This window comes from Falco punctatus, assembly GCF_963210335.1.
Source record: "Falco punctatus genome assembly, chromosome: 2".
NCBI lineage: Eukaryota > Metazoa > Chordata > Aves > Falconiformes > Falconidae > Falco > Falco punctatus.
The window spans coordinates 75206732-75223981 of NC_137581.1; the positions used below are offsets into that span (position 1 = coordinate 75206732).

General features: G+C 41.2%; 1 protein-coding gene and 1 long non-coding RNA gene across 3 annotated transcripts in view; one reads left to right on the forward strand and one right to left on the reverse strand.

Annotated features, from left to right (window-relative positions):
• The window catches only part of LOC308058655, a 78817-nt gene extending 77907 nt beyond the window's left edge, over nt 1–910 (reverse strand). Inside the window, exon 1 of the long non-coding RNA XR_013925927.1 lies at nt 835–910. This is a non-coding gene — a long non-coding RNA (uncharacterized lncRNA). The remainder of the gene's footprint in view (nt 1–834) is intronic.
• On the forward strand, nt 217–16777 carry IFNAR2 (interferon alpha and beta receptor subunit 2). Of its 2 annotated transcripts, none has more exons than XM_080374718.1 (9): nt 217–446; nt 3454–3550; nt 6817–6858; nt 7186–7315; nt 8340–8503; nt 10816–10988; nt 11738–11900; nt 12337–12461; nt 15443–16777. In XM_080374718.1, the coding sequence occupies exons 2-9, from the start codon at nt 3460–3462 to the stop codon at nt 16127–16129; spliced, it is 1575 nt and encodes a 524-aa protein (XP_080230844.1). In that variant the 5' UTR covers nt 217–446; nt 3454–3459; the 3' UTR covers nt 16130–16777. The 2 variants fall into 2 exon arrangements, with proteins under 2 accessions (XP_080230844.1, XP_080230843.1); XM_080374717.1 differs by lacking the exon at nt 217–446 and adding an exon at nt 1294–1585.
• Nucleotides 16778–17250: the final 473 nt, after the last annotated feature.

A 17250-nucleotide genomic window follows, 5' to 3' on the forward strand; every position in this document is an offset into this window, starting at 1 on the left:
ATCAAGGCAAATCTTTACAGAACCTTCCCAGCAGCACCGCCCCGCGTCGGGACCGCGGAGAAGGCGGCGGGGGAGCTGCGCAGCGCCCCGCGGAGGCCGAGGCCTCCCTCACGGGGACGAGCATTGCAGAGCGGGGGAGGGGCGCGGGGGGGGGCGCGTAAAAGAAAGCGAAACAAGGGCGGGAACCGGTTTCCGCGGGTGCGGGAGGGGGGCTGCGCCCCGCCCGGGCAGCCGCCGGCCAGGCGCAGGCCCCGCGCCGGGTGAAGCGGCGCCCCCCGGGCGCTGCCCCGCTGCCCTACCCCGGGGCGGGGCCGGCCGCGCGCCGCAGCGCCCACTCCGCCATTTCCCGTTGGGAGTCGGCGGCCCGTGCGTCTCCCTCGGACCGACAGGGCAGCCATGGGGGTCCGGCGCGGAGCGGAGCCCGCGGGCATGCCGCCTGCTGCGAGGTACGGCTGGGGCGGCGGCGTCACCCCGCTTCGCCTTAGCGGGTCGGGGTGCCCGTCTGCGGCGTGGGGCGTTGGAGCTGTTGCGTTACGGCCGCCGGAGCGAGGGCTGGGCCGGCCCCTAACGGCGCCAGGCCCGCGCCGGCGCCGCCGCCGCGGTGCGCTCCCGCCGCTCCCTCGGGGAGGGGAGGCGCCGGCGGCGGGCGGCGGCGGCTCCTGGAGGACGGTCTCCTATCGCCGTTGGCGCTTGTCGGGCGCGTTGTGGAGGCCGTTGTCGGCCGGATTCCGCGTCCCCGCAGCGCGTTGTGGCGCAAACCCGGCCGAACCGCAGATGGAAACAGCGGGTTGTTGGGATCGCCCCGCCGGCAGTGTCACCCAGTGCAAAACTGACCCTAGCGACACTCGGTGAGGTGCGTTTGTAGCAGGTTTTGGTGGCAGGTAATCGTGTAGCTCAAGGCCAGAAATCTGTAAGGGAAAACACAGCGGTGAACTGAGAGAGCCGCTTGTCGCAGGCGGTGTCGCGTCGTGCGCCCCCCGCCCCCCCGGAGCGGCAGAGGCGGCGCGGGGCTGTGCTGGGTGTGATGCTGCCCGTCCCACGGTGGTTCCTCCGCGCACGGCCTGGGCTGCCGGGCAGGAGCACTGCTGGCCGCGTGGGAAATGGGCTTCTGGTTAACAGGCTCGGGTCATTAGGGTTAAATGAGTTCGGTCTCCGTACAAGCGACTTACCCCTGCAAGGCCCATAGCGTTACAAGTTGATCCATACACTGTGTTACCCACGTCGGTTTGGAACATTCTTCTGCTGACTTCTGTGCCTGAAACATTTCCTGTGGTGTCTTGTCTCTCTGTCGATGTTCTGATAAGTAGATTTCTATAAATAAATACACCACCTGCTTGTTTCAAAGAACAGGGTGTGTTTTCTGCTTTACTGATGCTGAGCTTTTCTGAAATACAAGCTGGTGACTTCCAAAACTTCAAAGGCTGCTTTTTTTCTGATGAGAAGCAAATGCAAAACAACCCAATCGGAACTCCAGTTAAAAATGGGCTGCTACCGAAGACTATGAGGAAAGATGAAGCTGAGTTTTGAAAGTGCTGGGGGCTTCACACAGCTCCCAGGGGAGTTACTGTGAGCCCAGGCTGATAAGGTGAGTGGGGGCTGGACTCACTAGGATTTGTATGACTTCTTTCCAGGAATTGCTGAAGCTCTGAAGAGGGCGAGTAACAAAAGCTAATCAGAATTCTGACAGAAATAGTTTTCCCCTGGAATTTCCCCCAGAGCTTCACTGGCATTGATAGATCTGCAGAACACATCCGGATTTAGACAACTGTGCAAACTCTGAGATGAACCTGTTTTGTCATGTATTTAGCACCTTAGAATATGTAAGAAAAACATAACTTGGCTTTGAATATGCATCATGTAACACATATGTGGTGTTCAGCCTACAGAGCCACACATTAGCCACTTCAGATTCCAAGAGTGGCATAGTTCTTATTCGTGACAGCATGTACAGCAGGGATCGAAAGTATGCAAGTAAATGTATTGCCTAATACTACATATGGAGTGCTTTGAACATGTCTTGTAACTAATTGCAAGGATGAAGGCATAAAAGAAATATTTTGCTAAATGAATTCAGGATCCTCAAAGTTTTCCCTGTAAGAGAAAATTTGGAACAACCTGAAAAATCAGATCCTGCAGGTGTAACTTTGAAGTGACTGTGAAAGTAACATTGTTATCTGTCACTTCTGAACAGAGCTGGTAACCTTGTTGAGTAGAAAGATACCTTTTTTTTCCCCTGCTTGTGTAAGCTGTAAGTTTGAGCTGAATGAGAAAGTCAAATTATTTTGTCACATTTGCCAGCACCAAAACTACATGGACTTGATACATATGTGTGATTTCATTGCTTTCTAGTCTGCTGATAGCAGTGATAACCTTAAAGATTTTGTAATTAGTAAATCTTATCTTGGAAGACCAGTATTTTATATGCCCTAAATATTCCTCATGCTTGAATGAATCAATAAAATGAACGAAACTGAAATGAAAAGAACATTCTCTTTGTCTGTAGAATGATTATAAGTTGCACTGATACAGGTTCTCAACTTTTATCCAATAACTTCATATAGTTTGAGCAGAGGAAGATTGGCATCTCAGATAGGTTTGAGTTTTTTTAAAAATTCATCTGTTTTTACTGTGTTAAGTTTGACCATAGCACTTTTTGTCATGATTTTAATTTTTAAGCTGTTCGTTTTGCAGAGAAAATAATTTACATTGTATTTTAAAATCACTTAAAATTATAAAACAATTTATTGGCATTAAACCTGAGTAGAAGATTCCTTGGAAATAGTTATACCCTTGCCTAGCTGTCTGTAGATGCATAGATTTTTCTTAGTATTATGCCTATAATTCAAAACCAGATCCTGCAAATATTAATGCTATGAGGATAATAAGTAAAGTAAAATAATAACGTGGAGGAGAGGGAATATTTTAATAGGCCTTATGTATTTAAAAAATTGTAATATAAACCTCATAACTTCTTTATAATTACTAATTCTATAATTGGGTTTTTTTTCCTAACCTTCCTCTTGATCTACCCTCTTTTTGGAAACATTTTTTACAACAGTGGTGAGTTCTTGTAATATTTCAAATAAAGCCAAGCAATGTTTATTTTCATTGTATTTAATAAGTTGGAGTGAATGGTGTAGAATTTTCAGGGACTACCTTCATGCAAAAGTAATACAAATAACCATACAACACTTTCTGTGTTTATTTGAAATGTTAAGAACCCTTTCCGTGAGAAAAATGGAAAGTGCTATTGTAATAAAATTGCCTGTCTAATCTGAGGATCCTTGCCCCACCCCACCCCTGATAACAGTAACTGTTTCAGTACCATTGCCTCCCCAAAAACACTGAAGAGGTTAAAATAACTCTTTGTACATAGACCTCGTTTTACTTGCAAGTGATGTACTAAGATGATTTGCTGAATGTGATTTTAAAATTATTATTATTTATTTGCAGGTACAGATGCAAAATGTTTATTTTATCATCAGTAGTTTATATTTCTTAATCACTGTGGAAACACTGATGGATGTACCAATGCATTTTTATCAGCTTGGTAAGTAGCCTGTACCTTTTATATTGCAAGAGCTAATTTTGCACTAACGCTCCTCCTGGGTTACTGAAGTAAGATACCATCATCTTATTACAGAACCCTGCCTGGAGTAATTCACAGATTCAGGAATCTAGGGTATTAGATTCTACGTACTCCATTCTATACATAAACCATGATCTTCCCGTAAGAAAGAAATGCTTTGAAACAGCATACTGCATTCTGCCTCTCTAAATGTCCAGTGAACTCTTAGTTGGATGTGTTGGCTTTTATTTTTTTTATAATTCTGATTTTTTTTTTTCAGGATTTCTTAGTTTCTGGATTAGCAGGCACAACAAACATAGTTTGTTGGCTGAGTAGTAGTTGTAGTGACAACTTGTTTTGATAAGGTCATTTAATTCTCTAAAAAAGATAAGACAGCAAAGAAGATTCCCCATTCAGTTTACAGACTGTCTTTATTTCTCCAGTCTTGATTTTTCCAGTTATTTCGTCTAAGATAATTTTTTTCCTTGTCTGTGCCTCTCACGTGAGAGTGCAAGGTACAAAATTTTGCAGCTCTCCAGCTATCTTTGCTAAACACATTCGTTGAAACAAAGTTCTGAGGCAGTTTGAACTCTAGATGAAAGGAATTTGGAGAGGCATTTGAAAATCACAAATATATACAGAACAAAAAAACATTAATGTCAACAGGAAATATATCAGCAAGACATCTGACACGTGAGGTGGGTGGCATAAGAGATAATGGCAAAAGACTGCATCCCCTAATCCGAAGGGTTTGCTCCAAGGAAGCATGTCATTACTGGAGTCTGTGCACTGACACTGTTTCTGTGATGGGAATACCCTTTAACGTGCTAAGGGCTGTGTGTGTATTGGGAGAAGGGAAAATTCCTGCCACAGACAATTACAAATGTGAGCTTGTGTTCAGTTGAGCAATAACTGTTAAAGTATCGCTTTGTTGTTCATATTCACTGGATGTTTTTTCCAGATAGGTGATCTGTTACAAATTATTTGTTCTACTTGTAACTGCACTTCTCTGAGGGGTTGTTTATTATTCAGTCGTAACATAGAAGGACAAGTGCAAAAGGAAGATGTGCAAGAGAGGATGTCTGTGGTTTGAATGGCAAAATGAAGCTTGAGAAAGATGAATTTTCTGTCTTGTGGAAATATAAATTTGCTGCATGTGCAAAACCCAAGTGAGCTGCTTAATCTCTTTGCATCTAATTTCAGAAGGGGTGCTGGGAGCATAGTTTAATATTTGTGAGACAGAAGTCCAAAGAGCCAGAGTTATAAGAGATACTTGGCTAAATATCCATCCCAAATGATTTCAGCAAACTTGGGTGCCCAAGTGTATTTGTGTGCACTTCTGTGTGTGCGCACTGCTAATTAAAGAGCAATTTTTAAGGCACTTCTCTGCAGCCATAAAGATTCTGTGCAGATATCTCTTTAATTAATTGAGTAGAAAATTTTTTCTTTTCCAGTGCTGTCTGCAAAAGCAGACAAGGATCATAAGTAATTGCATTAGGAAATTCTCCAAGTGTGTCTGGGACAGGACAGTCCCCACTGACTCACTACTATTCTGAATTCCCTCTGCTTTACCAGGAATATGTATTCTATACTATGTTTTACATAGTCGGGGGTTGGACCAGATGACCTCCAGAGGTCCCTTTCAACCTCAGCTGTTCTGTGAGAGTCCTGTCCTATCCATTATTTTAAAATCTCCATAAGGATTGTTTTAATTTTTTATGAGGTATGTCCCAGATTTCTTTGTCTTTTCACAGTCATTCTTAGTGATATATCTTGTTGAGACATCAAGCAGTTCTGTTACCTTATTTGTCATAGCGTGGCACTTGAGAACCTCAGTTGTGGACCAGAGTGCTACTGTGTTCGTTGCTGTGCAAATGTAAAGTCAAAGACCTGTGCTACGGAAGTTATCATTCTAATTGAGATGAGGAGAATAAAACAAAATCTTAAGGCAGTAGTAATCAACACAGTTCAACAGAGGTAGCAGGCCAGCAGTGTTTTGGGTATTGTCATATTTCAGGGTAGAAGGTTTAGGTGTCAAGACAAAACGAGTTCATGGAGAACAGTTTTAGGGAAAATATTGAAGTAATTTTGCAGATATTTCCATGGAGTTTGTCTAAAGCATGAGGAAAAAAATATGCATGTCTGAAATTAAACTAAACTTCTTTGGCCAACTGAATATGGGAGTCGGCATTTCCTCAGCAGGACAGACCACAAAATGCCTTTGAAATGAGGACAGGAAGTTTGTATTTGTTGCAGTCAGAAAGCAGAAGGGAGATGAAGGATCTTGAAAAAAATCAGAAGGGTCAGAAAAAAGAATTTCAGGAATGTTATTGATGCCCCGTGCTGAAAAGATGAATGATGCAAGACTGGGTTGGTTAAGCAAAAGAATTCTGGGTACAATGAGAATCTGGATGGCAGTCTCTTAACAAAGGTTATGCAAGAACATGGGGGGACCTCTAGAACATCAGGATCTGCAAGAAGGCTGGGTTCCAGAAATTACTTGGACAGTAGGCCCGACTGACAGGCTGAATATGGCCTTAACCATACCCTGTAACAGAAGTGTTGCAGTACCTGTTGTTGTTCTGTTTTGTTTTCTTTTGCAAGCAGGGAATAGAATGCTGTAAGCACTCACAGGGAAATGTTACAGAAACAGGACACAAAATAGACAGGGAGTTACTAAACAGAGCCTGAAATGGGGAGTTACAGGAGTTAGCTGACTGAAGACAATGAGTAATACACCAACAACTACAGCCTTGAGGACTCCCCACATTTAGCAAAGAAGGACATCTGTGAAGATCAGTAATGTACTTCAAGCAGTAATAGTATATATTCCCAAACCAGTTTTAAGTTTCTTGTTGTGACTTAAAGTGGTGTTTAATAGACAGAGTGAGCTACCTGAAATAGTCAGAATCCTCTAAGACAATAGTTGCTAAGAACATCTAAAGTACGTTTTTTCACACTGAGTCTCGAACCTCATCTGGCAGAGATCAGCATAAGCCTGCACCACAGTGTAGTTATCAAAGAACTAGCCCCTGGGAGCGTCGGATTAATGACAGAGGCTGGAAGGGGACATCCCATACTCTGGGGAAGGAGGGAAGGGTAGAGGAAAGTAGGAAGATGATGTGAAAGGAAGAAACAGTTCCACTGAGGGAACACTGAGTATTGTCTCTAATTGTTGCAGATTAATATTGCTAATAGTCAGATATTGTAGACATACAAATGCATTAATACATAGTTTCATTTTCCAGTGTACATCATCATTCTGTCTGCAGCTTGTTGCAGCTTGTCTGGTAAGAGTTTTTATTGTCTTTCAAATGCTTCTCCTAACACAGCTCAAAATACTTGCATATTCTCACCAAGCATCATTTTAAAACTTCATGCTGTTTCAAGAACTTAATTGAAATATGATACAGGAGGACAGTCCTTTGCATTGTTGTTTCTATTGTGCTTGAACTCTGCTCTGTGGTTGCTTTATTTTGAGGCAAGTATTAGGCTCCTCTAATGGGGTTTATTTATTAGAATTGTTGCAATCTCACATTTGTTTGCCATTCATATTAGCGGGTTTTTTGTTCTTGATTGTGGGTTGTGTTTTGTTGTTTTTTTTTTCACCTTTCTAGAAAGATTTCTGGGAGGGCCACCTCACAACCTACAAATGGAATCATCCAATTTTCAGCATATTTTGTCCTGGCAGGCAAAAAGTGATCCAGCTCTTCCAACATACTATCGTGTGCTGTATACTGACCGCAGGCAAGTCTTATAGATACAAGCTTCACTTGTAATGTTTAATGACTCAAAATACTGGGGGTTTCTTGGTTTAGAATCATAGAATGGTTTGGGTTGGAAGGAACTTCAGTGATCATCTAGACCCAACCCCCTGCCATAGACATGGGCACCTTCTACTAGACCAGGTTGCTGAAAGCCCCATCCAGCCTGGCCTTGAACACTTCCAGGGATGGGGCATCCACAGCTTCTCTGGGCGACCTGTGCCAGTGCCTCACCACCCTCACAGTAAAGAATTTCTTCCTAATACTTAATCTAAATCTATCCTATTTCAGCTTAAAGCTCTTGTCCTGTCACTACACACCCTGGTAAAAAGTCCCTCTCCAGCTTTCCTGTAGGCCCCCTTTGGGCACTGGAAGGCTGCTGTAAGGTCTCTCTGGAGTCTTCTCTTCTCTGGGCTGGACAACCCCGACCCTCTGAGCCTCTCTGTAGGAGAGGTGCTCCAGCCCTCTGATCATCTTTGTGGCCCTCTGTGGCGTATGAAGGTATGGACCCTAAGTCAGTGAAGAAGTGAGATTGTTTTTGCATACATAAGTGTTAGTTACATACAAACGCTTATCTACCCAGGTTCTGCCCTGGAATGTGCCTGCATGCAGCAAGCACCTGGGAGTTTGTCTATGTGTAGCAAAGCAGTTGTTTGTTGTGAGCTGTTCATGCACTTGCGATTTCACTGCCTAATGTGGCCATTTATCTGTACACTAACAGCTTTGTCAATTCAGCCTTGCTTCTCTATAAGGTCAACTTATTTTAGTACCCTACAGCCCTCCTCTGGACTTGCTCCAACAGGTCCATGTCCTTCCTGTGTTGAGGGCCACAGAGCTGAATACAGTACTCCAGGTGGGGTCTCATGAGAACAGAGTAGAGGGGGAGAATCACCTCCTTCGACCTGCTTTGTCTGTTTTTCCACTTGGAAATGTCTCCCTCCGTGCTTTCTTTTATCAGAGAATCCAGATTATTTTGATCTTTGTTTTTAACTTGGTTTGATTTACAGGAACTGGAAGATTGCTAAACAGTGTTCAGATATTACGCAACTCTCCTGTAATCTGACAGATGATTTTAAAGAGACTTTTACTCAGTATTCTGCATTGGTTGAGAGCATCATAGGAACTGAAGTTTTCAATTCTTCTCTACTTCATTTTGCGCCACTTACTGATAGTAAGTTCTCTGTCTGCATTTGCTCATTTTAGTAGTTCATTTGTAGCTGATGTATAAATGATATTCTGCTAGCTTTATAGTAAGACACTCCAAACTAACTTGATCAGTAGCTTAACACTTTAAGACAATATGAATTTGTATATAATCTGTCATGTGTCAGTTACAAGACCTAGAATATATAGATAGCTTTCTAAAATTAATGGCTACAATAATTATGATAAATGGACAAGGCTCTGGTTTTGAAATCATATGTATATATATAAAATATACAGGAAATAGCATTGTGTCAAGCATTGACAAGCACAAAATAAAAATCTCTGATGCGCACAAGGTACATAAATTAAAGAAAAAACATATTGCTTTTATGACTTCAGTTAATCAGTGTTAAGAGTTAAAGAAGTCCTATATCTGCACTAGGTCTAGGGGAAGAGATTTACTTGTTGTTCATCAGCCTGCTCTTTTCCCTTTCCTTCTGAAAGAAGATGCTTATTAGCTGCAACATACTCTAATGCTAGAGGTGGCTTCATCCTTAGTTCTGCTTAATACTCAGTTTTGAAGTAACAGAGACCAAGACTGAGGAACAACTGGAGGACTGTGGAGGAGAAACAAGTCATGTTACCTCTGAATTCAGTGCAGAGGTAGCTGCTGCTGTGTCCACTTATACTCTCAGACATGATGAAAAATTGGAAGAGATGGGGAGAATAGCCACAAGGATAACTGAAGAATATGAGAATACCCATCTGAGGTGGAGGCCTTCAGTCTTTCAGACTTATTTTAAATAAGCAGAAGGATAAGAAGATGCATTGACCACTAGTTAATGTGATGGCAGGCTTCTTCAGTCTTGTAAACACAGCATAACAGCGTGCCCTGACTGGAAGCTGAAGCTTGATAAATTTTAGCAAGGAACAAGAGGCATGTTTTGAATTGACTGCTGGAACAAGCTGTCAGGTGCTCTGAATGATTGTCCATCACTGGCAACTTGTACTTGAAATTGGATGCTTTGCTAGTAGTTCTCTAGTTTAAACCATAATCAGTTGAGTGAAGTGTTGTTTTCCAGGGTACAGGACTTAGATGAACCCTATAGTTTCTTGTTTTACTGTGCCTGAATATCAAAGAATAAATATTCTGAGAGATTTTCCTGCTGGCTGTAGTTGATGTCAAATACCTACAGTGGAATCTCACTCCTCTTGACAAATGGATATAAGCAAAGACAGAAAAGCTTCGTAACAGAGTCAGGAGAACAACCACATTTGACTGTAACCAGATTTAAGCTAATCTTTATTTGTAACTTAAAAGATGAGAAAGGAGTAGGTGTGCAACCATTTCACTAGGGCATGCTTTCCTGTTTGAGAGTAGATGAAGGCTCACATTTGTTCTAAGTATAGCAACTTTTTTTACTATTTTCTACTCTGTATCAGGAACAGAAGTAGATAGCAAATGTGTATTGCTTCTTTGAATTTTGCAGAGGTTGGCAAACCAGTGTCCACCTTGATCAAAATGTTCGCGCTTCTGGAAAAGACAAAAGTGAAATGCAAACTCTGTTTTCATGGGGTTTTTTCCCCCCACATACTATGCAGCAGTGGAGGATTATGTGGATAGTTTGTTTTCACACCATTTTCTAGCATTCCTACTTCTTTCCTGTGTTGGAGGAAAGAATATCTTAGGCTTGATTCACTATAGAAGTTCCTCTGATCTTGCTGGATGTGTAGTTTTGGAGAGAGGAGGCAATTAGTGTGCATAGCTCTTCCAACATATACATGTTGTGAGGATCTAAGCCTGAGAGATTGCTCTGAACTCAGTGGAAGTCTCACAGAAGTATAACTATGTTTTGCTAGGTCCTCTATTGCACTGTCAGTAAGTCTTGAAGCTCAGCTGTCAAGTTTAGACCTGTAGCCTTCCTTGCAACCAGTGTGAGTATGTGCAGGGCTATATACCACTGAACTTTACAAAGATTCCTTCCAGACAGTGACTAGAAGATGATGATGAGCAAGAAAGTAATCAGTTTTTCCTATACATTAACTTCCGCTTTCCTCTCAAATAGATAAAAAGCTCACATATCTGTGGATCCAAAGCAAAGCCTCTGTCACCTTTCATCTTCTTCCCTCACCTTCCCTGCTTTCTGTTTTTAAAATCTAGTCACGCGGGAAAAGATCGTTTTACTAGGGAACTTAAATATTGCAAGGCCTTGTGGCTTTACAACAGTGACGTACTTTGGAATCTTAGTCAGGTATATAGCTGTCAGGGAAACAGAATTGGTGCTGAATACATAATGTATATTTTTTTCCAACTTTTTTTAATCTTTTTTTCAATAGCATTCCTGGGACCACCAGAAATTAATATCAGTTCCTGTCTCAACTGCATAAATGTTACCATAAAGCTGCCAACCTCTTACTACAGAGAAAATGGAAAGCTCCTGTCTTTAATTGATATATATAAAAGCCTTTATTATGTTATAACACTAAAAACACCTGATGGAGAGCATAAGGTAAAGAACTTTTTAGTTTATTAGTGCTTTAGGGGAGAAATACAGAAAGCATAAAATGGCTCTGATGGTTAGCAGATTCACAGAAGAAAATATGTGAATGGAAGATACTTAGAAAAAAACAAAGAGAATGGCCAATGTAATCTTAGCTTACTTTTACTGCAGAGTAACAGGCCTAGAAGAAAAATACTAGTTGTCCCATATCCTTACCTGAAGTAAAGCACGGGGCACTGGCTCAAGTGATTATTCTCTGGGAGGACAAGGGAAAGACAGTTTAGCAGAAACTGCTAGCAGGTGTGTGCGCTGGAAGTTTTAAACAGCAGGTCAGACAGGTACCTGTTGGGGATTTAATCGGAGTAACTCATTCTGCTGGCAGTCACAGAAGGACCTCAGCTTGCCTGCTGTGGATATTTTTCCCCTGATTTCTGAATCAGAATATCACTTGCAGTTTCAAATCTGTAGAATCTGTGTGAGGCTACTTCAAGGGGACATACTGTGATCAACAGTTGGAGAGAGCAGACAATTTATCTTTCATAACACAATATTTCACAAACAGGCATAAGGTAGGCATCTTGATATCAGCTAGAACTAGAGATGAAGCAGCTGTCTAGGTAAACTGCTGAGTTACTGTGCCAGTTTTTGCGGTTTTGCATGCTACTGCATTTCTCTGAAATAGCTATAACATTTTATCAGTGGCTGGGGATCTCTTTTTAGGCAAATACCTAACTTTAAAACATTGTCTTTTATGGCAGAGGCCGCAGGAGGAAACCACTGAAGAAATTTTTAATACTGTCATTGAAGAATTGTATCCAAATAGAAATTACTGTGTGTCTGTTATGATCACTGCATCTATAAACAAACATTCCATCCCATCAGCCTGGAAATGTGTAACTGCGGACTCTGTAGCTGAACCAGGTAACTGTGCTGTGGTGCAAGAATGGATCATCTGACTTGATTATGTGCAAGTGGAGTGTTTTTATCTAGGAAGATTTGCAAATCAGTCCTAAAAATAGTAAGAGAAAAAGTACCTTCTGTGTGATAAATGTTGTGGGGATTTATGTGAAATATAAAAACCCATCCACTTTGGGGCTATAGATCTATGTTATTCCTGTGAGCCATATAAATCTCCACTAACTGCATAAATAGTTATCAAAGATGGTGTAATTTCTTCTTTATTTCCTGAATCTAATTTGAGATCTGGTCTTGTTTTGACTTTGGACCAGATGACCTCCAGAGGTCCCTACTAGCCAAGATTATTCTGTGATTCTAAATAGCTATTCTGAATGTGAAATATGAAATGTGGTCATTGGAAACTTCATTCATGTATGTTTATTTGGCCGGGTTTTTTCAGTTGCAGATTATCATACAGCTGCAGTCGCAGGTGCTATGTGTGTTTCACTGATGTTAGCTGGTGTCCTGAAGTGTTTGCATGCAGGAGGTTATATTCTTCAAACAGAAGCACTTCCACGTGCCTTGGTATGTAATAATTCTCATATTTAAGCTTCCTGCTTGGAAGGAGGAAGTTTACTATCTGAAATTTCTAACCTGTGCGTTAGGTACAAGTTATGCAAGTACATATGTTTTAACTTGCAGTTTACTTATATCAAAGATAGTCTATAGGCTGCTAAATCTTGTCTGTTCTGTGGAACAGTCTTTTCAAAACAATTTCTTGCTACTTCTGTGACAAGTTACTAACAGAGATAGAGATGTGATCATCCCACCTTACTCAGTGGTTGTCAGGCTGTACCTGGAATGTAGTATCCAGTTCTCATCCCCACAGCCCAAGAAAGATGTGGACAGACTGGAGAGGGTCCAGAGAAGGGCCAGGAAGATGAGCAAAAGGCTGGAGAACCTGGCCTGTGAGGAAGGACTGAAGGAGTTAGGTCTTTTCTCCGTGGAGAAGAGAAGGCTCAGGGGGTACTTCATTACAGTATTCCAGTACTTAAAAAGCAGCTACAAACAGGACAGAAGCTCTCAAAACAAGGGACAATGGGCACAAGGTGCACCATGAGAGGTTTCATCTTGATATAAGAAAGAGATTTTTTTGCAGTGAGAACAACCAATCACTGGAACAACCTCCCCGGGGCTGTGGTAGAGTCCCCATCAGTGGACGTTTTCAATATGCAGTTGGACAGGGTGCTAGCTGATATCATCTAGGCTCCCTCTCCATGAAAGGCTGGACCATAAATGGTCTTTCAAGTTCCTTTCCAGCCTGGGCTGTTCTATGATTCTGTGAAGTTAGAGGGGGTAAGCAGTAGTGAAGGGGAGAAGTTTCCCGCAAAGTAACTTTTAAATTAATTCTTTATGGTACACAGAAGCAGGCTAGGTCCTACAGCAGAGCACCCAGGGTAAGACAGTTAACCTCTTGCCCTTTGAAAATTACCTTATATGTAAATCCTTCTTGCAGCAGACAAATTTCTCCTACTCTCTGAGCTAGGGCAATAACTCCAAAACAAAAGGCCTATTCCAGTTTTTAGGTGAAGTACATAGGGAAAAGACCTGTTCTCCACCGAGAAGGACACTCTGAAAACATTCAGGAGCAATGTGTATCCATTGCTCCTTAGCAAAGCAATTTCTGGCACATTTTGCCTCTGTTACTTGATCCTACAGCATTGTACTCTAAGAACAAAACCAATTACCCCTATAATATTTTTCCATTTATCACACCAAAAATCAGAGCATTCCCTGAAGATTTGAGGGTAGTTTAGTCAGGTCCCTGATTGCTGGAGTTTAAAGAAATTTTGAGAGATTCTACAACTGAAAGCAAGTATCTTAAACTTGCCTTCAAGGTCTTTTCTTTATGATGTTTCCATAGGAAAGTAAGCTGAAAAGACAAAAGGTAGCTTTAAGACCTAGTTGGGTATGGGCATATTTTTTCTGTAGTGATACATAAAAATGGCCTGGAGCTGGAAGCTTTGGTCTCATTATCACCAAAAGATGGGCCAGTTATTTAGGCACATCTGGAGAAGAGTCACTGTTAGTGCTCCAAGACTGACTTTATTTTTTTTTTCTTAAAGCTATGCAAAGGAGTCAAGAACAGCATATGAGAAGTGCTAAAAGTAAAAAGTTCAGCAGTCTGGTAAAAGCAAGATCTGAATGGTTGTTGGAAATGATCTCACATACAGTAAATGAGAGCTTACTCTCAATTCACCTCAACAAGGAGACAAAGGATCTTCAAAGGCCTTCATAGAGATGAAATACTGCTTTGAGGAAGCAGTTTTTAAAGCATATTTGTTTCTCAGGAAACCTGACTCTACTTTGTAATGTCAACAGTAGCTTCTCAGTCAAAGGAAAAATCCTATTTACTGAAATCAGACATACCTTGCAGGTCCTCAGCCTTCCAGTTTCACAGGTGTCTCATACCATAGGTTGGGATTCACTTACATGGAGATACGTCTCTGCCAGAAAAGTATCCTAGCTGTTAGTTCCAAACTGTTACTAGCAAGTGCAGGATCCCTTCTCTGGGCAGCCTAATGTCCATCTTCCTTCTCCGGTCTCAGTAATGATTTATTACTGTACTCTGTTATAAATTGGCATTAGTGAAAACGATGCCTGATAGTAGAACACTTAGTAGGAGAAAAAGGATATTCATATGCAAGATAACTCTGCCAGAATCTAGAGCTGGCATAGTATCTTAGAAACTAACTCTTGAACCAGGCTGTCATGATCTACCTGAATATTGGAGTTGGATGAAAACAAAAAGCAAAGGAAGATAAAAGAAACAATATAGCTCTGGAAGAAAACTTTAACCCTATTGGGTTTTCAGCATAAATATTTTACATTTTCTACAAACATATCCAGAGCAGATTGGTATCAACTTTTCCTAAGACTTTTTTCCTCATGTTTCTGTCCTTTACTATGTCATTACCTTCATATCCCTAACACTGCTGAACACGACTTTGCCAAGTAGTGTCTAAGGTTAGTTGTTGGGGGTTTTTTGTCAGCATTTTCCCCCAATGCTGTAAATATAGCGTAGAGTAAAGCTGAGAAAGTGACTTGCTTCAAGTGGTACATTTCTAAAGGACATTAAAATTGATCATCCTATAAGGCTTCTCTTTTGCAGGGTAACAGCAAGAGGTAATAGAGAGTTGCAAGACTCACCTCAGGTTTAAACTGTATTTCTAAAATGAGCTTTTAGTCTTAGAAAGATACCAAAAATTACAATTAAAACATTTAGTACCTGACACTGCTTGGCAGTAGTGTCATTTCTTTGAGGCTCTCCTGTGCTGTGTGCCTTGATTTATAGTGAAGGCTGTCACGTTTACAGGAACAGAGAAGAGGGAACAATCCTAGATGCCCTAAACTCTGCAGAAAAAGCATAGAAGCACAGAAGCAGCATAGAAGGATTTGTTTGTTTGGCAAGCTCATGACTGGGGGTACTTTTTTCATATTTTCTTTTGCGTGTGTGCAAATTTGGCTGATTTTTTTGTTTGTTTTAATTCACTTTGCTCTTTTAGGTGTTCATAAGGACATTAACCTATTCACCTTGGACGTTTGAATCTGAAAAAATAGCCTCTGTAGAGATCATCTACAAAGAGATGAAGAAAAAGGCAAATGAATCTAGTGGTGGTGTCAGTGATGAAGATGACAGTGATGACAGTGAAAGCAATGCCATAAATAATCATGACTATACAAGGCGGGATATTTTAAGTAGAGTACCTCATTTCTCTGACACATCGAATGTATTTGTGCCGTACTCTACAGATAGTACATGTGATGACAGCAGCAGCCAGGCAAGTGAAAATCCAGATGCTAACCCAGAAGATTTTGAAAACAATGAGATGGACGTTGAAGAAGACAAAGACACAAGTAGTGAGTTACTTAATCCTTTCTCTAAGGTAAATAGTAACTATTCTTCTAGGCAAAGAGAGAGTCCTTGCTTTACCATTGACTTAAAAACTGTGCTGTTGGGAGCCTCTGAAGAGAACGTGGATAGTTCTGCAGCTCTTCTTTCTTCCCAAGAAGATGCAGTTGACTGGCAATGTGCTCGTGCTTTTGAAGCAAATCTGGATGACACAGAAAACATGCAGAAACCAAACTGTCATAATGACTCTCAGGAATGGCAAAATTCCTGTCATTCTTCTGATGAAAGTGACTCATCAGATTCGGATATGGAGCAAAACACTGAATACATAAGAAGATGATTGTGAGAACTACTATTATTTCATAACATACAGATTGATAGTGTCCAACTTTTATTTCTGGACTCAACATACTGATCTTGTCTTTTTTAAACATTCCGTGAATATATGTCTGAACCCTTAAAATATGTAACACTCATTTTTAATAAATAAAATCTGATCTCTCCAGGTTGTTCCAGGTATGGTTCAGGTTGGATTATCTACAGAGAAACAAAAATGACTATTCAGGTGCAGCAGAAAGAGTAGCTATTTCATTTTGCAGTTTGGTAGTGAATTTACCTTCTAGCTGTTATGAAGTAAATATTTTTTTCGTAGTAGTATGGTGGCTGCTTTTTAAGTTTTTCTTTTTTATTCAGCTCTGTGGATGGATTACTCTGAAACCTGTTTTGCTGGATGGATTGCTGTATTCAAGTCAGTTCACTGACGTCTACATTTGTGCAGAGAAAGCTGATAAGTGAAATTGTGGGGGCATAGATAAGAATACTCAGCTTATAAGAGTTCTTACTGTGAATCAAGGCATTAAATATATCTTTTAATGATATTTTTTTGTAATATGACTGCATAATATATATACAAATATAGTTTTTAAATATGACATTTAAAAGTTACTGTGGTGTACAGTTTAATACTTGTGCCTCAAAAAGAATTTTTTTCATATCCCTGTCTGATTTATTTTTTTTTACTGTGAGTCTTGCATGCCTTTGAAAAGCTACCTGAGTTAGCCTGCTAAGATTTTACTCTTTATGTGAAGGTTTTTAGGTATCACATAGGTGAAAAAAAACCCAGCAGTTTTCACCTTGCATTGATCTGTTCAGGTACTACTTTTCTGCCCACAAAATGCTGGAATATATTCTGCTGCTGTGCTGCCATTAAGGACTAAGTAGGTGTAAGCACCTGACAGCTAATTATTTGCAGCTTTATGCACCCGTAGAATCAGTGGATGAAACTTCCACTCAGGCTGAGCCCGTAGCACTCGGCTGTTTGCACAGTGTAGCTGGTCCCCTGGTGGCAGAAGCCAGGGGCATCGCTCACAGGCAAGCAAAGGCAGTGGGATTGTGGCTGTCCCAGGGGAGGTCAGACCTGCCTTGTAGCCTCCTTTTGAAACAGCAGGTGCCAAAAGGGCC